General features: G+C 40.7%; 1 protein-coding gene across 2 annotated transcripts in view; it reads right to left on the bottom strand.

Moving 5' to 3' along the window:
• Positions 1-11039: 11039 nt before the first annotated feature.
• The window catches only part of LOC128700055 (gamma-interferon-inducible lysosomal thiol reductase), a 36896-nt gene continuing 23065 nt past the window's right edge, over positions 11040-24870 (bottom strand). Inside the window, exons 3-5 of one of the 2 annotated variants that reach the window (XM_053793005.2) lie at positions 23981-24154; positions 18878-19024; positions 11040-11418 (exon numbers count right to left, since the gene is read on the bottom strand). In XM_053793005.2, the coding sequence (XP_053648980.1) occupies positions 11332-11418; positions 18878-19024; positions 23981-24154 (408 nt within the window). In that variant the 3' untranslated portion in view covers positions 11040-11331. The remainder of the gene's footprint in view (positions 11419-18877; positions 19025-23980; positions 24155-24870) is intronic. The other variant, XM_053793003.2, reaches the window with a different exon arrangement.

Raw genomic sequence — 24870 nt, 5'->3', positions numbered from 1 at the left:
TTGAACTAAAGAAAATTAAATCAAAGATTTTTTTTTCTTTGACTATTTGGTACCTATCTGATAGGGTCATAATTTTGTTTAAAAAAAATTGGGAAAAGTTCATTTTTTATGTGTAGGGATTGAACTGAATTTTGGATTTTATCTAAAATTAATTTTAGTAGACATGACCATTTGGTGTATGGTAAACATGAAATTTGAGAACTAAACCCCCTTCCCCTATGTTTTACATGTTTTTTTTTTTTTTTTTTTTTTTGAGGGTTTGCTTTTTGTGCCATAAGACAGGAGCATTTGAGGAATAAAGTGAGGGAGACCTGATACGACCACTTTATAATCAAATTAAATTTGCGTTATTTACACATGTACAATAAAGTCCAATATAGAAATAAACACACCCGACATATTCCTCAAATAAAACATTTTCCAAGCTCAGCCCAACGCTATACAAGTTACTTAAAAAAAAAAATTCCAAATGACATTTAATATTAAAACCTAATGGAAAAAAATATTCTAATTAATCTACCGAGTACATTTATTAGATTATTTAGCTGGCTTTCATTTTGAGTGGGGAAGAGGGTACAAAATGTTTTGGTGTGCCTGTTTCAGCTGATAATGTATTTCTTCTGCACCCAGAAAAAAAATGGAGAGGGAATGTGCCTGTGTTTTAAGTGACAAGACTTGGTTGTTATAATCAAAGTGCTAAGCCTACTAGGGTTAACTATCAAAACTGGTATAGTAGTTCAATATTCAAAGTGTATTATTGAGAACAAATTGGTATATCTTGGTCCCATGGATGCCAGTTTTTAAGGAATTTAGAATTATTTAATATTTGTATAAATAATACTAGTTATCCTCTTATTGTACACGCTACTTCTAACAAAGAAACTAGCACGATTGATATTTATTCAGTGCTTGTAATCGCTGCCATACAAATCTTCAGAATTCAGATGCACTAGTATAACCCAAACAAGTCAGTCATAAGGAATATAGTAAATGAACCAGAAAAAAAATAGGAAATACAATACTTAGAGCTAGCTACAGGTCGGCCATCAGTTATCCGGTACTAATTTCGGCTAGCATAATTTCAAATTTTGTGATTATACTGACAAATTAAATCATTACAGTGACTCGGAAACTGTGCACATGGTTGTAAATATACAGCAGTAAGCCAGTGGAGGAGAAAGCAGTGATGAAAATGTAGTAGACAGTCTACTGATAGGTTAAGTGTATTCTAACCTACCCACTCTAATCCGGCACACTGCAGGTCCCAATGATGCTGAATCAGTGATGGCCAACCTGTACTGTATAATGTCCAAACAAATTCTTCAGCACCATGACAATAAAAAAGTAGCACAATCTGGATATTCAACCTGATGATATATTATTATAATCAAAAAGAAGCGCTAAGCCACAAGGGCTATACAGCGCTGCAGGGTAGGGAAGGAAGCGAGGGTATTGGATGGCAGAAGGGAGGAGGGATGATCAGTAGGTTACAGAAAACAGCGGGGCAGGGGATAGTACGGAGGTAGAGGGTAGCAAGAGATTGAAGTAGAAAGGGCTGAAGGTATCAGAATTTGTGAAGTCAGTTAGTTGTTGTCAAAAAGTCAATGAGTGTGTCTGGATGAAAGGTGGGTCCATCAGCGAGAAGGGAAGGTAAAGAGAGAGCAGCAGAGCGAAGACGACAACGGAGGTAAATTCTGCGTGCTCGTTGATAAAGTGGGCAGTCCAACAGAATGTGGCTGACTGATAATGGAACTTGGCAATTCTCAGAGAGGAGCAGGGCGCCTCTCCATGAGATATCCATGAGTAAGACGAGTATGGCCAATGCGAAGACTGGAGAGAGTAGTCTCCCAACCTCGACACTGGTGATAAGAAGACGGCCAGTAACCTATACTCGGTTTAATAGATTGAAGTTTGTTGCCGAGCATAGTAGACCAATGTTGTTGCCAACGGGTGTGAAGTTGGGAAGATATTGCAGCAAAATAGTCCGTAAATGGAATACCTCTACATGAAACTGGTAGGTCATGTACTGCTGACCGCGCAGCAGTGTCTGCCTGTTCATTGCCCTGTACATCAACATGACCAGGGACCCAACAAAAAACTATCTTTTTGCTTGGTAAAGATGCGGCGTAGCCAAAGTTGGATACGGAGGACTAAGGGGTGAGGTGTATCAAATTTCTGTATAGCCTGTAAAGCACTAAGGGAGTCTGAGACAACCACAAATGATGACACAGGCATAGATGCAATACGGATAAGTGCTGTAAGGATGGCGTACAATTCAGCAGTAAAAATACTAGCCGAAGATAGTAAATGCCCTTGTATGACGCTGTCCGGAAACACTGCTGCGAATCCTACGCCATCAGAAGACTTAGAGCCATCTGTGTACACAGCAATGGCATGAGAATGAGAGTGAAAGTGGTCAAGAAAAAGAGCGGGAAGCGACCGTAGACAGTTGGGCTTTCGAGCAAGGGAGAGAAAGAACAGACTCGAACAGCTGGAACTTCCCAGGGGGGTAGGGAAAAGTGAGATGCTACATGTACATAGAAAGGTGGTAATTGAAGAGAAGACAAGAGCGAATGAAGGCGAAGAGAGAAGGGACGGAGTAAACAGGGGCGGCGAACAAATAATGTCTACTAATATCAGTGACCATTCTATAAATGGAAGGATTGCGGAGATCATGAGAGGTACATAGTAGCGAAGGCAATGGGCATCACGGCGATCGGATAAGGATGGAACGTTCGCTTCTGCATAGAGGCTCTCGACAGGGGAAGAGCGAAAAGCACCAAGGCATAAACGTAATCCTTGGTGATGAATGGGGTTAAAGCTAGAGAGAGTAGCAGGAGATGCCGCTGAATAGATCTGGTCACCATAATCAAGTTTCGATAAGATAAGGGTGGAATGTAGGCGAAGGAGGGTTTGACGATCAGCTCCCCATGAAAGATGAGCAAGGGTTTTAAGAAGGTTCAGCCGGCTGTGGCAAGTTGCCTTCAGAGAGGTAATGTGAGGTTTCCAGGATAACCTACGATCAAAGAGGAGGCCCAGAAACTTGACTGTATCACGTTCAGGGATACGGGAGCCATAGAGGTACAAAGGACGATCGGAGATGACAGAGCGTCTAGTGAAAGTAATTTGGTGGGTTTTAGTGCTGGAAAATTTAAACCCACGTGTGGTGGCCCAATTGGAAACACGGTCGACTGCATGCTGGAGAGAAACTGTAATAAGGTGACAGTCAGCGCCTGCACAGGCAATAGCGAAGTCATCAACATAGTGATGACCAAATATTTGATGGAAGACTAGAGGCCAAATCATTAATAGCAAGGAGAAAAAGTGTTGTGCTCAGAACACATCCCTGGGGGACACCTTCAGCTTGGATAAAGTCCGGGGAGAGCACATTATTAACCCGAACACAGAAATGCCTGTCAGTTAAAAAGTTCTTAAGGAAGGGTGGTAGATTGCCTCGAAGGCCTAAGGAGTGGGCTTGGGCTAAAATATTATACCTCCAAGTTGTCATATGCCTTCTCAAGGTCAAAAAATATGGCAATAACTGAGTTGTTATTCGCAAAGGCATTACGAACATACGTATCCAAGCGTAGTAAGGGGTCTATGGTAGAACGTCCCTTACGAAAGACATATTGACGAGTGGAGAGACTGTTGTGTGTCTCTAAATACCACACTAAAGGTCTATTTACTAGGCGTTCCATCACTTTGCAAACTGCACTGGTAAGAGCAATGGGACGATAGTGGGAGGTTTCATGTCCCGTAGTGCCTGGTTTGCGGAAAGGGAGAACAATGGCGGATTTCCACAGCTGTGGAAGAACTCCTTGTGACCAAATAAGATTGTAAAGGCGTAATAGGACTGCAAGGGCTGACTGATGTAAATGTTGTAGCATACGAATATGAATGTCGTCGGGCCCAGCTGCCGATGATCGGCAAGCTGAGTGTGTCGCCTCCAGTTCTTGAAGTGTAATTATTATTATAATCAAAAAGAAGCGCTAAGCCAGATCTTGAAGTGTAAAAGGCACATTATACTGTTCTTCTCTGAGAGAAGAAAAGTCCAAGGGTGCTAACTCTCTGGCAGACTTTCAGGAAAGAAATGAGGGGCATAGATGATTGCCAATTTCATTGGCAACATCTAGTGGGTTTGCTATATCAACACCGGCAATCCGCAGAACAGGAGCCGGGTCAGGAGAATATTTACCACTCAGTTTTCGTACTTTTTTCCAGACTGCACTCAGAGGAAGCAGAGGTGATGGTGGAGACAATCTCACCAGCAAGTGTGTTTAGCGTCACGGATGACACGGCAAGCGATCGCACGCTTCTGCACGCAATCGCACGCTTCCGGTACCTGCCCCATGCAGCGCGTTTCAAACGTACTGCACGAGCACAAGCAGGAGACCACCAAGGCACGCATTTCTGAGAATGCCTGCCCGAAGTTTGGGGTATAGAATGAGAAGCTGCGGTTAAAACGGAGGACGAGAAGAGGTGTAAAAGCTCATCGATGGAGGACGAAGAAGGAACCTCTCTAAAAACAGTTAGGTGTGAGTAAAGGTTCCAATTTGCCTGATCAAATTGCCAGCGTGGGATGCGAAGAGGTGGTGAATATAAAGGGGAAGTAAGAATGATTGGGAAATGATTGCTGTCATGTAAGTCCGGAAGAACAGACCAAGTGAAGTCTAATGTGGCGGAGGAAGAGCAGACAGAGATCGATGCAAGAGAGAGTGAGTCCGAGGATCAAAATGGGTGTGAGTACCTGTATTTAAAACATGGAGGGGTGGGTGGCAAGAAAAGCCTCTAACTGAATGCCACGGGAATCACAGTGAGACCCCCCCCAGAGGAAATGGTGGGCATTAAAATCACCAAGTAACAGAATCGGTGGTGGTAATGACGAAACAAGAAAGGCAATATCCGGAATAGATAATGCCCGAGGAGGAGAGAGATATAAAGAACAGAGCGTATACCACCTATGCAAGTGGATACGGCTGCAGCGAAGTACGAACAAATAGCTGATGGTACGGAATATCAGTGCGTAGAAGAAGGGCACTTTCATTAAAGGTCCCATCAGGAAAAGGATTTGAAGAATACAATAAATTATAGCCTGAGATGGGAGAGATAACAGCAGTGTAATTTTGGTTCCTGTAAGCAAACACCAAGAGGGGAAAACTGGGAGAATAACATCTGAAGCTCACCCCGATTACCCCTGAGGCCGCTTATGTTCCACTGTAAATAGGCCATGATTGGCAATGATAAAGATACCTGAAATCTGCAGGTAAGGGTTCCTACGGACTAGAGGGGTTAGAAAAGTCCACATGCGGAGGCAGTGGAAAACGTTCAAGCAGCGAAGGAACGGTGCACTGTGAAGAAAGGAGTTGTGCAGATGGAGTAGAGGAGAGAGAAGGAGCGGAGGGTGGATCAGTGTCCATTGATGGTTTGGTCTCTGCAATATATTCAGAGATTGCTTCAAGTGTTTCAGAATTCAAAGACGTCGTATGGGAGACAATATTAGAAATGGTAGGGGGAGGATGAGTAAAGATTGGAACTGTAATGGACTGTACCAAGGTAGGGGGGGACGGAAGGGTGGAGGGAACTGGAGAAGCGTGGAAAGGGACAGAAGAGGCAGAAACCTGGGAGGGAACAGGGGAGGAAGGTACAGTACGAGGAGGAGGGTGAACCTCTACACTTGTAACAGAGCCAGTGAGAGGGGGAGAACCAGGTACAGAGACAGGGAAGGGAAAATGAGGAGGTGGAAGATGGGTAGGAGGTGTTAACAGACCTTTTTTTGACTTTTGAGAAGTAGAGGGACGATTGGGAGGAGGTGTCATACGAGATCTCTTCGCTACTGAGGCTTGTGAGAGAGAACATGAAGAAGCAAGATCAGACTGAGACGTTGAAGTAGGGACGTCAGAGCCTAGGACAGCAAAAGAATTAGCTACAGGAGTGACTATGGGAGAGGTAACTACAGAGGTGGGTGCAGAAGATGGGATACCAGGAGTGGGGGGACGTTTTGAAACACGGGAATAAGAAACACGAGGTAGTCTCCCTTGGAGGCGGAGATGAGAAACTGCCATGGCATAAGGGAGACCTGCCTCTGAGGTAACGGATTTCCCGCTCGTTTAAGTAGACTTGACAACGGCGAGAGTACGAAGGGTGAGCCTCATGACAATTAAGGCAAGAGGGAGGTCGATTGCAAGATGTATTAGAATGGTCATCGGCACCACAGACTGGGCATTCGGCGATAGATCTGCAATATTTCGCTGGATGGCCAAATCGCCAGCAATTTCTACACTGTTGCGGTGTAGGGATCACCTTTCGAACTTGTAACCGATGTCCTGCTACATAAACTGAGGATGGGAGTTCACGGCTGTCAAAAGTTAAACGAGCCACATTGCTAGGGTATCGTCTCCGCCCGCGGGCAGGAAGAACGTAAGTGTCTACCTTGAGGATTGGGAGATCTTGGAGTTCCAGCTGTTCAAGAATGTCAGTGCCACATGTCTGGAAATTTTGTTGAACTATGGTATGGGGCAGAATGACTGTACCACTACAAGAATTGAGGGAATGATGCTTTTCAATAGTTACAGGAACAGTATCGATATGGGAAAGACGAGAAAGCTCACGAGCCTGGGTAGCATTCTGTACGGTGACGATGCGCGTACCGCTCTTAAGAGCATGAAAAGAAATATCTTTACCAACATGGCGTTGGAGTGCCTTGCCAATACTGTGGTCAGAAAGATAGGCAGTAGAGGAAGTCGGTCGTAAAGTGAAGAATTTGGTCCATTGTGCAGTCTGAAACTGAGCGTGGAAAGGTAGTGAAGGAAGTGTCGATCTTTTCTGAGAAGAACGAGAAGGTGGAGAAGTATCATCAGCAGGTAATTGTCGTTGTCGTTTAGGCGTGGGACCAAAGTTGGTCCGACGTGGAACGGGCCGGCGATTCGAAAATTGCCGCACCGTAGAGGGAGAGGCCGGAAGCATAGTCAGAGGAGAGCGAAGGTCAGATAAATCGAAGGAGTCAGTCGAGGCCTCAGTACCTGAAGCGGGTGAGGAAACAGCACCGGCAAGAGGTACAGAGGCATGAGGAATGTCCGAAGAGTGGTCCAAAGACGAGGCGGGGTCAGAACAGGGTGCGGTATCAAGAAGGGGCCCGGGGGTAGCAGGTTCATGGACTAGGGCTGCCATGGTTAGGTTACTTCTTTCTTTTTGTTTTTAAGAAAAAAAAAAGAAAAGAAAAGAAAAGAAAAATAAAAAAAAGAATAAAAAAAAGGGGGGACCGGGGAGGGATAGTTCCTAGGAGGAATGAAAGGGCCAGAAATCTCCCTCCGCGCCCAAGAGGACCTCAGCACCGCAAGTAGCGCAGATGCAGCATGGAACCCGTGCCATACCCTACCCATCATGCCAGTAAACCGGCAATCCGGGATAGCAACCTCACATCTGCCGAGCTACCTCGGTGGACAAAAGAGAGGGCGGCCGGAAATCCGCCACAAAGCATACCTCCTTCAGCCACCACCCCCGGAATCCGAAAGGTGGCTTCCAGAGTTACACCCATCGCCCGAGAGACACCCAAAGCCACCCTCCGGGATACCGGAGAGGGATCAGGACATCCCCCAGGCAATCCAGATTCCACGGCAAACTACGCCACCGCCAAGAACCTCAACGGAATGGGATGGACCCCGGTACCCTTTCCCCTACCTAGGAACTAGCGTGCCTGTGAAAAAAAAAAAATAAAAAAAAAAAAAAAAAAAAACAAAGGCCAAAAAGGAAAGGAAAAAGGGGAGGATGGGATAGGGAACAGGGGATTGGGGGGTAATTAGGTTCGGTCTGAGGAAGTATACCGACAGGTCTAATTCCTCAGACCAAGAGCCTCTTCACCACGCCAAGGAGCCCCCCTTGAAGAGGACCTGATGATATAAATTCTTCATAACTACTATTCTGTGCATATTTAGAGAGCCCAGGAGGTATTGACTGCAAATGAAGGTAATGAAGTAGGACCATGACCAAGGGACACAAATGGAACCTGAACACCTGAATGAGACAGTGGGGAAGTTAGGTAAGATCACCACCAAGGAGAGTTGGAGGATGAACATTAGAATGACTCAAAGCAGTAAAAGAAAACAGTGTACTTGTGAAGGTCAAATTAAAGAAATGCACTAGAAGAGAAAGAAATGCCATATGAAAATCTTTTCATAAGTTAAACCTCTTAACAGATTTCAGATATAATGGACAAAATCTGACTGGATAATACCAGATACAATGAATAATGTTAAATCCAGTAGTATAATAAAATGCTAAACCCAAAAGTTTAAGTCTAGAAGTGTCACTTATTAGGGTAAGCTGGGTAAATATATTTCAAAATTAATAGTGTCCATTAAATAAATTTGCTGGGTACATTATTTTTTTTTGTATTCAACAGACAAGGCCCAAGTGCAATAGCTCAAATCCCCACAAATACATTTGGGTAAAGACACTATAGCAGACTGTCATACAACTGAAATACTTTCAGTGGTCAAACTCAAATTCTGCAAAGATCATAATTCACAAGCTTCAATTTTACTGTACAGTTGGGCATTTCATGAACAGTTTGAATCTCTGCAAGTTGTTTTTCTTCATGGCTTGGTTCACTATCTTGTAGGATTTTGTTCAAAATGTGCTCCATGATTTACCACTTACATCTCTCGGCTGTCTGGACATGCTTTTAATTATCAATGTTAACAAAATTAGAGCAACATTTAAGGTTTCTCAAATACAAAATTAACCCATGGTGGAAAAAAAAATAATTACACATGTACTGAGAGAATTTAAAGGTACAAGTATTAGCAAATTCTGAATTCATGAGGCTCTCGAGCAACTCTTGCAGATTTCAGTGTTCAACTATATTAGACACTTAAACTAACACCCACTAATTTTAAAGAGCATGTAACAGGGAATATGAATGAATGAACGTAAGTGTGTGAGTGTATGTACTTGCCTAATTGTGGTTGCAGGGGTCAAGTCACAGTTCCTGGCCTGTGTGTGTCACATGCACACACATGTAAGTATATGTACATGAATGACTATAAGCAATTAATAGGTAGGATTTGAACTTGCAGCAAGGTAGCCCTAAAACCCAGTAAATACTCTTAGCCAATGAACCCACGAAGCCTGCAAGTAAATCTATACCCTAAAGAAATTTTCATCGAAAACCACTGCAACCATTTGAAAGATTCTAGCATAAAATCTTGCTAAACAACTTTTAGAATTGAATTGTAGTCTTCATAAACCAGTATCTGAGTGATGACATGGTAGTGTTATGGCTACCTTGCTGTAATTCCTACCCCATATACTTTTTGAATAGTTTACAAAATAATGTATGTAGATACAGGTGTTGCCTGCACGTGCACACGCACGCACACCCACCTACCCCCACATGTTCCTCCTATTATGTATGTAGTTAATTAAGCCTGACCATAAACTTGTGTTCAAGATTTATTAAGGGCCAATAATGGATGGTAATGACAAAAACTCGAATAATTTTGCAAAAATAAAATTCCATACAGAAGATAATTAATTTTCTTGTGTGTTTGTCAAGTTTCCACTGTAAAACAGTCATACTACTGTACAATGAGTAAAAATATAAGTGATCCTAATTGCAGTAACAACACATCAAAACAATCAAAAGCAAAGTTTTCTCTGTTTACATTATAAATTTTTATACACTAAAACCTGGTAAACTACAACACTACGAACATTGATATTTTAAACTAATTACAAGACACTGCTATCTGTTGTATAAAAATCACTTTCAAATACGTACATTTATTTTTTTTTTTAAGCCTGTATTAAGACTTCTAAAAATACATTCATTTTCCAGAATCAAATTAAAGTTTTCAAATAAATTATACTTGACCTACTGTATACAATGCACAACACTTACAAACTTGTGTTCATATGCATGCACAGTAATTAGTCAAAATAAATTCATTAATTCATTATAAAAACAAATCACAGCTGCAACAAATTCACTTGAAAGTTCACTATCACACCACGTGTTATCAAAATACATAAACATTCTATTAAAACAGTCTTTAAATAACTACCAATTCATTCATAACTAAAGAGGAAATACAAAATGCCAAAGCCCTAGAATCAATAACTTAACCCTTTGACTGTCAAGACCGCAAATCTTGAAATGTCTGTCGCAAAATATTTAAAAAAAAAAAAAAAAAATCCCGATGGTAATGACACCAAAAGTACGAAATTTGATGGAAAACTTATGGAATTACGCTCTCGTGAAGTTAGGGAACTCGGCAATACAAATCGGCGATTTTGCTCAATTTGAGCCCTATTTTTGGCCAGTTCCATTGTTCCAGTCTACCAAACTCGGTTATTTCTTTAGAACTCCATTTGTTCTATCGACTGAGTACAAGAAACCGCCCATATATAGATTTCAACTACTCAATAAAGTGGTTAGAAATTGGCAATTTGGCCAATTTCACGCAAATTAAAAAAAATGCCAACTTCAAAATAGGGTCCAGAATAAACAATGCAGACATTACTGGCATTAAAATAACATTTTTTCTGTTCATTAGTCACATCTCCAGGTCCTCTTATATTACTCTTGCTTTCTATTTTGAATTTTTATTCACACAAAAAAATAGAAAATTTACTGTTATGCAGACTACTGCATTATTGTAATAATTGTATAAATGTCAACCCATTCATGACTGCATACGTATTAGAATGGATGGTGACGTTATTTGTTTACTCTTGAACATCGGCAAAAATCAAACATTTCCGCTAATTTGAGCTCAATTTCAAGGTCTTTTTCATCGTGAAACCAATCAAAATCATCTCTATTTCTGTAATATGTCTTACATTCTATCAGACAAGACCAAGAAAACAAGAATACAACCAAAAATGCTATACGAAAATACACCTCAAAGTCGGCGTTTTAATCCAAAAAGACAGTCGTTTTTTTTTTTTTCTCATTATGCACTGTGTGTTGCAGGATTTTTTTATATTGCACACACTGACCACACAGACCCATTCTCTCACATGTGGGCCTACCAGCTTTCTCCTGCTTGATTTGAAGCCACCAGAATTTTGGTGTATTAATATGTCAAACACTGGCTCGTAAGACGTACAGTATACGACACCAACAGTCAAAGGGTTAATTAATCACATAATATTGTCATAGCTCTAACATAAAACAGTCATATTAAATGCGCTCACACTGCAACATCTGGTACAAAAGGGTGCATCAGAGCAGGTACTATATGGAATGAACTAAATGTATAAATTAAAAAAGCACATTTTGTCCTGTTGTAGAAAAATGAGACTAAAAGCTTGCATTTTGCACCTTGTTAGCTAACATGATGGTAGTTTTGGACCTTTATATCTCTTGCATAGCACTTTATGAAGATCTTGCAGGATATGCTTCTGATCATGCTGGCTCTGAAAGTATACATAATTTATTTTTAATTTTTTTTTTTTTTTCAACAAGTCAGCCGTCTCCCACCGAGGCAGGGTGACCCAAAAAAGAAAAAAAATCCCCAAAAAGAAAATACTTTCATCATCATTCAACACTTTCACCACACTCGCACATTATCACTGTTTTTGCAGAGGTGCTCAGAATACAACAGTCTAGAAGCATACACATATAAAGATACACAACATATCCCTCCAAACTGCCAATATCCCAAACCCCTCCTTTAAAGTGCAGGCATTGTACTTCCCATTTCCAGGACTCAAGTCCGACTATATGAAAATAACCGGTTTCCCTGAATCCCTTCATTAAATATTACCCTGCTCACACTCCAACAGATCGTCAGGTCCCAAGTACCATTCGTCTCCATTCACTCCTATCTAACACGCTCACGCACGCTTGCTGGAAGTCCAAGCCCCTTACCCACAAAACCTCCTTTACCCCCTCTCTCCAACCCTTGGAGGGAGGGGGTAAAGGAGGTTTTGCGTGCAATGGGGCTTGGACTTGCAGCAAGCATGCGCGAGCGTATTTGATAGGCATGAACAGTGTGTGAGCAAAGCAACATTTATGAAGGGATTCAGGGAAACCGGCAGGCTGGACTCAAGTCCTGGAGATGGGAAGTACAGTGTTTGCACTCTGAAGGAGGGGTATTAATGTTGCAGTTTTATAACTGTAGCGTAAAGCACCCCTCTGGCAAGACAGTGATGGAGTGAATGATTATGAAAGTTTTTCTTTTTCGGGCCACCCTGCGGTGAGAGCAGCGACTCTCATTTAGTAGGTAGTAGGTTGGTAGACAGCAACCACCCAGGGGGGTACTACCGTCCTGCCAAGTGAGTGTGAAATGAAAGCCTGTAATTGTTTTACAGGATGGTAGGATTTCTGGCGTCTTTTGTCTGTCTCATAAATATGCAAGATTACAGGTACGTCTTGCTACTTCTACTTACGCTTACGTCACACTACACATACATGTACAAGTTTATTTATACACACTCATCTGAGTTTTCTTTGATTTTATCTTTATAGTTCTTGGTCTTATTACTTTTCCTTTTATATCCATGGGGAAGTGGAATAAGAATCTTCCCTCCGTAAGCCATGCGTGTTATAAAAGTCAACTAAAATGCCAGAAACAATGGGCTAGTAACCCCTTTTTCTGTAATAATTACTAAAAAGAATAAGAAGTAGAAAATTGTCAAAGTGGGAAGTATGAATGTGCGTGGATGTTGTGCAAATAAGAAAGATGATTGTGGATGTTATGAATGAGAAGAAGCTGGATGTCCTGGTTTTAAGTGAAACAAAGCTGAAGGGGGTGGGAGAGTTTCAGTGGAGAGGAATAAATGGGATTAGGTAAGGGGTTTCAAATAGAGTTAGAGCTAAAGAAGGAGTAGCAATAATGTTGAAGGATAAGTTATGGCAGGAAAAGAGGGACTATAAATGTATTAATTCAAGGATTATGTGGAGTAAAATAAAGGTTGGATGTGAAAAGTGGGTTATAGTAAGCGTATATGCACCTGGAGAGGAGAGAGAGAGATTTTGGGAAATGTTGAGTGAATGTGTGAAGAGTTTTGAACCAAGTGTGAGAGTAATGGTGGTTGGGGATTTCAATGCTAAAGTGGGCAAAAATGTTGTGGAGGGAGTAGTAGGAAAATTTGGGGTGCCAGGGGTAAATGAAAATGGGGAGCCTTTAATTGAGCTCTGTGTAGAAAGAGGTTTGGTAATAAGTAATACATATTTTATGAAGAAGAGGATAAATAAATATACAAGGTATGATACAGCATGTAATTAAAGTAGTTTGTTAGATTATGTATTGGTGGATAAAAGGTTGATGGGTAGGCTCCAGGATGTACACGTTTATAGAGGGGCAACTGATATATCGGATCATTATTTAGTTGTAGCTACAGTTAGAGTAAGAGGTAGATGGGAAAAGAGGAAAATGACAACAAGCAAGAGGGAGGTGAAAGTGTATAAACTAAGGGAGGAGGAAGTTCGGGTGAGATATAAGCAACTATTGGCAGAAAGGTGGGCTGGTGCAAGTATGAGTAGTGGGGGGGGGGGGTTGAAGAGGGTTGGAATAGTTTTAAAAATGCAGTATTAGAATGTGGGGCAGAAGTTTGTGGTTATAGGAGGGTGGGTGAAGGAGGAAAGAGGATTAATTGGTGGAATGATGAAGTAAATTTCAGAGGAACTGGGTGCTAGCGACCACAAATCAATTACATTTAGCATTGAATGGAAGTACGATAGTAGCGATAACTCAGTAACAGTCCCAGATTTTCGCTTAGCAGATTACGATGGGCTTAGAGAACACTTATCTGTTGACTGGGGTAACGAAGAGAGCTATCAATATGACAGTTTTCTGAACACTATACATGCTGCTCAAAGAACGTTTATCCCATATAAAGAAATTAGATCAAATAGAAATGACCCAAAATGGATGAATAATAGGCTCAAATATCTACTAGGGCATAAGAAAGGAATTTATAGGCATATCAAAAGAGGCGAGTGTCATCTTATGAATCAGTATATTGACATTAAGAGGGATATTAAAAAGGGGATAAGAAAAGCTAAAAGGGACTATGAAATTAAAGTTGCTAGGGATTCTAAAACTAACCCAAAAAGTTTTTTCCAGGTCTATAGAACAAAAGTTAGAGATAAGATAGGTCCCCTTAAAAATAACTATGGGCACCTTACTGACAAAGAGAATGAAATGTGCTCGATTTTAAATAATTATTTTCTCTCAGTTTTTACACAGGAAGACACTAACAATATTCCAGTAATTAATTTTTATAGTGGGCTAGAAGAAGATAAATTATGTAACATCACAGTCACTTGTGAAATGGTTGTGAAGCAGATAGACAGACTGAAGCAAAATAAGTCGCCGGGTCCTGATGAGGTTTTTTCAAGGGTTCTTAAGGAATGCAAAATGGAACTCTGTGAACCATTAACTAATATTTTTAATTTATCTCTTCAAACAGGTGTAGTGTCTGATATGTGGAAGATGGCTAATGTAATTCCTATTTTTAAAACAGGGGACAAGTCGTTACCGTCAAATTACCGCCCAATAAGCCTGACCTCAATTGTAGGCAAATTACTAGAGTCAATTATAGCTGAGATTATAAGAAGCCATCTCGATAAGCATAGCTTGATTAATGATACTCAGCATGGATTCACAAGAGGCCAGTCTTGTCTAACTAATTTATTAACTTTCTTCAGTAAAGCTTTTGAGGCTGTTGACCACGATAAAGAATTTGATATTATTTACTTAGATTTTAGTAAGGCTTTTGATAGAGTTCCGCACCATAGACTGTTAAAGAAAGTGGCAGCTCATGGCATTGGGGGAAAAGTGCTCTCGTGGATCGAGTCATGGCTCACTGACAGGAAGCAGTGTGTGTCCATAAATGGGGTTAAATCCGAGTGGGGATCTGTAACAAGTGGCGTTCCACAGGGATCAGTCTTGGGCCCGTTGTTGTTTATAATATATATCAATGATCTTGATGAGGGAATTACTAGTGATATGAGCAAATTCGCCGATGACACAAAGATAGGTAGGATAATTGATTCAAACTTAAATGTTATGGAACTTCAGGAGGATTTAAACAAACTCTATTCTTGGTCAGAAAAGTGGCAGATGCAGTTCAATGTAGATAAATGCAAGGTTCTGAAGCTTGGGAGTGCCCATAACCCTAGTACTTATAAGTTAAATGATGTAGAACTTAGCCATACAGATTGCAAAAAGGACTTGGGGGTTATGGTGAGCAGCAACCTTAAACCAAGACAGCAATGCCTAAGCGTACGTAACAAGGCAAATAGATTACTGGGATTTATATCAAGAAGTGTAAGCAACAGAAGTCCAGAGGTCATACTGCAGCTTTATACATCATTAGTAAGGCCTCACCTAGATTATGCAGCTCAGTTCTGGTCTCCATATTACAGAATGGACATAAATTCGTTAGAAAACATTCAGCGTAGGATGACTAAATTAATACATAGCATTAGAAATCTTCCTTATGAAGAAAGATTGAAGACTCTTAAGTTACATTCACTTGTTAGACGAAGAATGAGAGGAGACCTGATCGAAGTGTATAAGTGGAAGATAGGTATTAATAAAGGGGATATTAATAAGGTCTTGAGGATGTCTCTCCAAGAGAGAACCCGAAGTAATGGATTTAAATTAGATAAGTTTAGATTTAGAAAGGACATAGGAAAGTATTGGTTTGGAATTAGGGTAGTTGATGAGTGGAACAGTCTACCTAGTTGGGTTATTGAGGCTGGGACTTTGGGTAGTTTCAAATTTAGGTTGGATAAGTACATGAGTGGGAGGGGTTGGATTTGAGTGGGACTTTCACATCAGAGCTTATTTCTTGGGTAGCATTGAAAATTGGGTTGGGCAAATGTTTTGTTAGTGGGATGAATTGTAAAGGACCTGCCTAGTATGGGCCAACAGGCCTCCTGCAGTGTTCCTCTTTTCTTATGTTCTTATAAAAGAGAAAAAGTTAGCTTATGAGAGGTTTTAACAAAGCAGAAGTGTAATAAGAAGAGTCGAGTATATGGAGAGTAAAAGAAAGGTGAAGAGAGAGTGCAAAAGGAGAGCAGATGATAGAGTGGGAGAGGCACTGTCAAGGAATTTTAATGAAAATAAGAAAAATTTTTGGAGCGAGTTAAACAAGTTAAGAAAGCCTAGAGAACGAATGGATTTGTCAGTTAAAAACAGTAGGGGAGTTAGTAGCTGGGGAGATGGAGGTTTTGGGTAGATGGTGAGAATATTTTGAGGAACTTTTAAATGTCGATGAAGAAAGGGATGCAGTAATTTCATGCACTGGCCAGGGAGGTATACCATCTTTTAGGAGTGAAGAACAGGATGAGTGTGGGGGGGAGGTGCGCGAGGCATTACGTAGAATGAAAGGGGGTAAAGCAGCTGGAACTGACAGGATCATGACAGAAATGTTAAATGCAGGGGGGTTATAGTGTTGGAGTGGTTGGTATTTTTGTTTAATAAATGTATGATAGAGGGGAAGGTACCTAGGGATTGGCAGAGAGCATGTATAGTCCCTTTATATAAAGGGAAGGGGGACAAAAGAGATTGTAAAAATTACAGAGGAATAAGTATACTGAGTATACCACAAAAAGTGTACGGTAGGGTTATAATTGAAAGAATTAGAGGCAAGACAGAATGTAGGATTGCGGATGAGCAAGGAGGTTTCAGAGTGGGTAGGGGATGTGTAGATCAAGTGTTTATATTGAAACATATATGTGAACAGTATTTAGATAAAGGTAGGGAAGTTTTTATTGCATTTATGGATTTAGAAAAGGCATATGATAGTGGATAGGGGAGCAATGTGGCAGATGTTGCAAGTATATGGAATAGGTGGTAAGTTACTAAATGCTGTAAAGAGTTTTTATGAGGATAGTGAGGCTCAGGTTAGGGTGTGCAGAAGAGACTGAGACCACTTCCCAGTAAAAGTAGGTCTTAGACAGGGATGTGTAATGTCACCATGGTGGTTTAATATATTTATTGATGGGGTTGTAAAAGAAGTAAATGCTAGGGTGTTCAGGAGAGGGGTGGGATTAAATTATGGGAAGTAAATACAAAATGGGAATTGACACAGTTGCTTTTTGCTAATGAAACTGTGCTTATGGGAGATTCTAAAGAAAAATTGCAAAGGTTAGTGGATGAGTTTGGGAGTGTGTGTAAAGGTAGAAAGTTGAAAGTGAACATAGAAAAGAGTAAGGTGATGAGGGTATCAAATGATTTAGATAAAGAAAAATTGGATATTAAATTCTGGAGGAGGAGTATGGAAGAAGTGAATGTTTTCAGATACCTTGGGAGTTGACGTGTTGGCGGATGGATTTATGAAGTATGAGGTTAATCATAGAATTGATGAGGGAAAAAAGGTGAGTGGTGCGTTGAGGTATATGTGGAGACAAAAAAGTTATCTATGGAGGCAAAGAAGGGAATGTATGAAAGTACAGTAGTACCAACACTCTTATATGGGTGTGAAGCTTGGGTTGTGAATGCAGCAGCGAGGAGGCGGTTGGAGGCAGTGGAGATGTCCTGTCTAAGGGCAATGTGTGGTGTAAATATTATGCAGAAAATTTGGAGTGTGGAAATTAGGAGGTGTTGAGTTAATAAAAGTATTAGTCAGAGGGCTGAAGAGGGGTTGTTGAGGTGGTTTGGTCATTTATAGAGAATGGATCAAAGTAGAATGACATGGAGAGTGTATAAATCTGTAGGGGAAGGAAGGCGGGGTAGGGGTCATCCTCAAAAAGGTTGGAAGGGGTAAAGGAGGTTTTGTGGGCGAGGGGCTTGGACTTCCAGCAAGCGTGCGTGAGCGTGTTAGATAGGAGTGAATGGAGACGAATGGTACTTGGGACCTGACGATCTGTTGGAGTGTGAGCAGGGTAATATTTAGTGAAGGGATTCAGGGAAACCGGTTATTTTCATATAGTCGGACTTGAGTCCTGGAAATGGGAAGTACAATGCTTGCACTTTAAAGGAGGGGTTTGGGATATTGGCAGTTTGGAGGGATATGTTGTGTATCTTAATATGTATATGCTTCTAAACTGTTGTATTCTGAGCACCTCTGCAAAAACAGTGATAATGTGTGAGTGTGGTGAAAGTGTTGAATGATGATAAAGTATTTTCTTTTTGGGGATTTTCTTACTTTTTTGGATCACCCTGCCTCGGTGGGAGACGGCCGACTTGTTGAAAAAAAAAAAAAATGTATGTATACAGCACTATACACACATTGTATATATATACTATATACAGTAAACCCTTTTGGTATGACTCCACACTGCAGTATTTTTTTTAATTATAACTATGCATTAAACTCACAAGGGTCATGTAGTGCTGTATTGTTAAAACTCTGGCTGTTTTTACATGAATTTAAATAGGCTTTAAATTTTTTTTTAAGCTGAAGGCATACATACAGCCTATTATAGAGCTGTGCATTTGCATGAACTTACAACTTTACTCCCTTCCTCATCCTACCCACAGCCTCACTACTTAAATGAAACTAAATGTAGAGCAATTACAAACTTCTTAATCTTGCTAGTTATTTTAAATACTGTTACAGCAGCACTGATGTAAATTTATATTTACACTTGCCTAAAAGACTATGTATAAAATTACTCAAATTGTCACTGCCTTATTAATCTTAAATTAGTTATAGGTTTGCCCGAAATGCTCTGCATACTACGGGGCATGCACATCTAAATGTCATTCACCTTTGTACAAACTTTATATCATGCTGAAATAAAGTATTATTATAATGTACATTTACAAAAATTTCTGGGATTCAATCAATTATCATTTAGTATTATTGTACTTATTCAAGTGATTACCTAGTCTGTCAGATATACTTACAAAAGTTGCTTCATAGCTTAATAAAGAAAAGACCATATAAAATGAGTATTTATACCAGATTTACATACCCTATCCACAGTAATTGTTGGGATGAAGGAGACCCTGGGCTCAAGACTATTGGTCATGTCACCCATATGCTTCATTATGCTACTGCCTTTCTCTGAGACAACACATGATTTCACATCATCCCAGTTTTCGCCATGCTTCTCAACACACTGGCAAAGACAACACAATGAAAAACATTAGTAGCAAAAATGAGACAGGACACATCCTGGAAAAACAAAAATTTAAGAATCATTCCTCAGTCAACCCCTTCAATACAGTAAGTTGAAAAACCACATGCAGGTGAACCTCTGGAGGGTAAAAATGTTAGCAGTTCTAAGTGGCAGTTGAGACTATTAGTAGTCTCAAAGTGCTCTATATATCACAGAATGGGTGGGGTTTGAACACATGGCAGGGAAGTCCTACAACTTCCCTGCCCTGCTGTACACTAACTGCCTCCTTCAAGGCAGGTGAAATTGCTGACCTGAAGAGTGTACACATAAGTATGATAAAGCACCTAAATTACTGGGAATGGTTGAAGTCCCTTGATTTGTATTCCCTGGAATGCAGGTGAGAGATATACATGATAATACTATACACTTGGAAAATCCTAGAGGGATTAGAACCAAAATTGCACACAAAAATCACTCCCTACGAAAACAAAAGACTCAGCAGGAGATGCAACATTCCCCCAATGAAAAGCAGGGGTCCCACTAGTACAGAGACTACACAATAAGTGTCAGGGGCCCAAGACTGTTCAACTGCCTCCCAGCATACATAAGGGGGATTACCAATAGACCCGTGGCTGTCTTCAAGAAGGCACTGGACAAGCACCTCAAGTCAGTACCCAACCAGCCAGGCTGCAGTTCGTATGTCAGTTTGCGTGCAGCCAGCAGCAACAGCCTGGAAATATACACACACATGCAGTATAATGTGATCCTTTATTGACAATGTTTTGCCCACAGTGGGCTTTTTCAAGTTACAAACAGATCTGTTTGTAACTTGAAAAGTTACCACTGTGTGGGCAAAACGTTGTCAATAAAGGATCACATTATACTGCATATGTGTTTATATTTCCATTGTGTCGGTATTTTATACCATTTATTGCTAGTAACAGCCTGGCTGATCATACCCTGATCCACCATGAGGCCTAGTCTCAGACCGGGCCACAGGGACACTGAACACCGAAACCCTCTCCAGGTATACTTCAGGTATGCCATGGGGTTGAGCTCCACCCATTCTGTATTTGTGTGCAAGTGTTAATATGATTTCATGAGTCATGCTCCATAAATGTTACATCTACTGTTGCTTATGGAGCACTGACTATGTAGGTCACTCAGCAACTGCAGGCATAAACAAATACACAATAAAATAAGGATAAAATCATTAAAATAAAACCAACGAACAAATACCCCCATACCAAGTTAAAATATCCAGCATCAATTAAAACCCCTATTAAATTATTAATACCAAAAGGGTCCATTAAAAGCTCTAGCTGGTCCCTACTGGCACCTAGGTAATTATAGAAAAGCATGACAAAGGCAGAAAGGCTTAAGCCAAGGGGCAAGAATAAAATATAAGCTAATCAGTGGCACACCATAAGCTACACAGAAGGGAACACGAGCACCTGCAAACAAGTGACTATGGACGAGATAAATGTGCCCAATCCTCAGTCGATAGATTTGTTTCAAGTGACGATTCATGTTGAAGGATCAGGCCCAAACACCCATGTCCTGCCAAACCCTGTATAACCTGCTCCCAGTCTACAGGGGCTTACCGGACCTGTCCCTTCTAAGAATACATATCTGTGGATTGGGGTCAAAGTCACAAAGGCAAAAATCTATTGTAGAGCATCTGCTCATTCATTTCCCAAAGGCACCAACAGAACCCCTGCAGGGTTGGTCAGGTAAGTGGTTGCTTGAATTCAACCCCAGCAAATGCAAGCCTAGGAAGATTGGGGAAGGGGCCAGAAGACTGGACACGAGTATAGATTCTGGGAGTAAGGAAAAAAACCTGGGAGTAAGCATAGTGTATTGAATACTGTAAGGGGCTCAAATGAACTAAATAACCTCTGCAGCCAATGCTCGCCTGGCAAATCTGAGTGTGGCTGTCAAGAATTTTAAGTCAGTCCAGGTGCTTAATAAACATGTCAGTAATATATTTGAACATGCAACAGCACCTTGTTAAGAAACTGGAGAAAGTGCAGAAGAATGCAGTGATACGCACACAGAGGACTCACAGGTAAGGACCCACTAGGGGCGAGGGGCAAGTGGGGACAGCTCGAAGAATAGTCGGTGAGAGGAATGTCTTGAGTCGAAGAGAGAAGAGTCAGGACTAGACCCAACAGCTAAGCCTTGGAAGCAGACGGAAACAGCAACACAAAAAACAGGAGAACACTCAGTTGTCCGGCTGGCAAGCTATCTGCATCTTGCATTCTTGATGTTGATTGGTAGCTGGCAGAAGCTGGAGGCGTGGTCAAGGGAGGCTAGCTTCTTGATTGGTCAGGTGTCGTTAAAGTGTAAGTCAGGAGTTACATGATTTCTTCAGTGTTGGAGGCATTCCTTATGTTGTGCAGTTGTTGGGAGGAAACGATAAGTAGTCTTGTAATCTTGGGTCGAAATGCTGGGTCGGCTTGTAACTGGTCAAAGGTCATCTTGAGTGCTGTGAAGGAGCAATGGGTTCCTTTACAATTTGTAAACTTGACTGTTCTGTTGAGTACTCTCTCGTACAAAGTGTCGACATTCATGGTGGGTTCTTGGTCAGGAGTCATATAAAAATTTGTATTTTTCCAGTGCAGGTATTGATCTTGGTGTTGGTCTTCTGTATTAATACGTCGAGTGATGACTGGTGAGGTTTTTGTGGGTGGTTGCAGCATTGAAGGTTCATTCAATGTTGGTGTCTCCGCTACAGAGTGTATAGAAGACTGTGGTGGAATCGTGGCTTCTGATTGGTCCATTTGTGTAGTGGCGAGTGGAGGCAAAGGAATGATATTTGCGCCGCCACGACGAGCCAATCGACGAATAGGAGGCGTGGTGCTGTCTTGGATGTTTGCAGTGAAACTAGTTCCTGAGCTAAAGGGGTATGAGCTATGAAGAGAGGCTAAAGGAATTATAGCTAACAACCCTAGAGAACAGAACAACCAGGGGAGACATAACATACAAAATACTCAGAGGAATTTATAGGACAGACAAAGACAGGTTGTTCAAGAAGCAGGAAACAGGTGCTTGGGGGCACAGCTGGAAGTTAGACAGATGAGTCACAGGAATATCAGGAAGTTAAACCACACCCCCGGCCGGGATTGAACCCGCGGTCATAGAGTCTCAAAACTCCAGCCCGTCGCGTTAGCCACTAGACCAGCTAGCCACAATAAGATTCATCCAACTAGGTATATTTCTACACCATAGGAAAGTTAGCACAGGCACCTCTGTGACCACAAATGCAAGTTTTTACAGACGAATCTCCAGCTAGCGTGGCCGTGACAAACTCTAGCTCAAGTCCCTTCACTGCCGTCAACATGACTCAAGAAATCGTAATGACACGATTGCAAATAAACCATACCCCCGGCCGGGACTGAACCCGCAGTCATAGAGTGCAATCGTGTCATTACGATTTCTTGAGTCATGTTGACGGCAGTGAAGGGACTTGAGCTAGAGTTTGTCATGGCCACGCTAGCTGGAGATTCGTCTGTAAAAACTTGCATTTGTGGTCACAGAGGTGCCTGTGCTAACTTTCCTATGGTGTAGAAATATACCTAGTTGGATGAATCTTATTGTGGCTAGCTGGTCTAGTGGCTAACGCGACGGGCTGGAGTTTTGAGACTATGACCGCGGGTTCAATCCCGGCCGGGGGTATGGTTTATTTGCAATCGTGTCATTACGATTTCTTGAGTCGAGTCATCAGGAAGTTTTTCATGAGTTCTGGTAGTCGGGAAGTAGAATAACTTTGATGAAGAGGTGGAGGCAGATTCCATACATAGTTTTAAGAACAGGTAAGATAGGGCCCACAAGGCAATGAGTTGAGAGGTGGGACCAGGAGCCATGACTTGATTCCAGCAACTACATGTGTGTGTGGAGAAGAGCACGGTTCAAACTACATCTTAGCCCCATGCTGTGGCTGGCACAATCTCAACATTTTACTTATTAGCTTTAAAGTGAGTGACCATCTTCAATAAGCCAAAGTCAGGACAACCAGCACATATTGAAAGATGGGCTCTCTGTCAGCAGACATACAATTTTACTTCATGCATGTGACTGACTTCCTGGTTTCTTCTACACTCGATTCTCAGTCTGAGGCCACACATCCTCGTAAACTGAGATCACCAAGTAACATGATATACATAACCCAAGTCTTTCAGTGGGCCACTGAAAACATAACATTCAATGAGGATAAATTTCAGTTACTCAGCTATGGAAAACTTGAGGAAATAAAATGGAACAATATAAAACTAATCACTCAGTGGAAATTTGATTTGATAAACATAGGAGTGATAATAATAGAAGATTCACATTCAAGGATCAAACAATGTTATCACAGCTTTAAGGAAAATGATAGGATGGATAACTTGAACCTTCAAAAAGACATGCCAAGCCCATGAGGATATTCAAGTTACTTATTCTCCCGAAGAAAGCAAAATTGCAGAGCTAGAGAATGCAAAGAACCTTCACTCCCATAGAAATTCAGTCAAGCACCTAAATTAGTGAGAATGCTTTAAGTCCCTCAAACTGTACTCCTTGGAATACAAGAGATACTGTATATCATAATTTACTCCTATAAAATTTTGGGATTGATCCTCAATTTGAGTAATGAAATTACTCCCAATGAATATAAGGTTGGTAGATGGTGCAAAATGCAACTAGTACACTCGGAGACAACTCAATAAATGTAAAGGGACCCTGACTAGCAGATCAAGAAGTAGTAGTAGATTTACGAGTAAATATAAAATGTACAGAATGTTATGTTATTCTACAGCCTCAGTTACTTTATAAAAGACTGCAGAAGATATGAATATCTTTTGCATAATATTCAATGTATTTATATGTATGTGCTATACATGAAATTTACAACTATCCTTAAGAACCTATGTAAGAAAAGTAAATGAAATACTGGACAAATTTCATGAGCAAACTTACCTTCTGCCCAACTTTCATGGGCACATCATTTTTGTCTATCATGCAGTGAATGATAGCTAGCTGCTTTCCCTCATCCTTAACCACATTTGTAACACATGCATGAACCATGTTTGCTTTACACTCTAATGGTCCATGTTGGCACTCAAAACTCAGCTTTCCATCCTTTTCAATGGTCTGCAATTATAAAACATCATTAACAAATTAAGTACATTGTAAGCTGTGTGTGTCTTATGAGGTGACTAAAATGTTGGGAGGAAGGAGCTAGTAACCCCTTCTGTATAAATTACTGAATGTATAAAGAAAAACTACGTTTCCTCTTTTTTGGGTCGCCCTGCCTCATTGGAAGACTGCCATTGTAAAAAATAAAAAAATAAAAAATGTATATCTCTTTAGCAATAGTATTTAATTAAATTTAACAGTATTTCCTCTGAAGAACTTCATAATGCATTTTATTAAATAAGTGACAAAAAAAAATATTACCCTCACAATGATGTTTGGCTAGTGATATGAAAATTAAAGAACAGCTATTGACAAAAAGTACTAAATCCACAGATGACTAAGTATGCAAGATCAATTATGGGAGGCAACATATACTGTAGGTATTTCACAATATGGCCATTTTATGTATAAACAATATAGCAGAGGACTTTATTCTAGAATTTTCAAGACAATGTTGGGGATAACAGATAATGTATGGTGTAAATATCAAGGCATATATAAAGCTAGAAATTGTAGGCAGCAAAATCTTTGCTGCCTATTTGTCAGTCATACCTCTATCAATGCATAAAGGTGGTGACCCCACAGATGTAAACAACTATAGGCCAATATCAAACTTATCACTGCTATCCAAAATCTTCAAGAAACTTGTGTACAAGAGATCATATTCGTTT

Source organism: Cherax quadricarinatus, unplaced genomic scaffold (assembly GCF_038502225.1).
Source record: "Cherax quadricarinatus isolate ZL_2023a unplaced genomic scaffold, ASM3850222v1 Contig200, whole genome shotgun sequence".
NCBI lineage: Eukaryota > Metazoa > Arthropoda > Malacostraca > Decapoda > Parastacidae > Cherax > Cherax quadricarinatus.
Note: the sequence above shows the minus strand (reverse complement) of the source record. Positions and strands in the feature narration are given on the sequence as shown.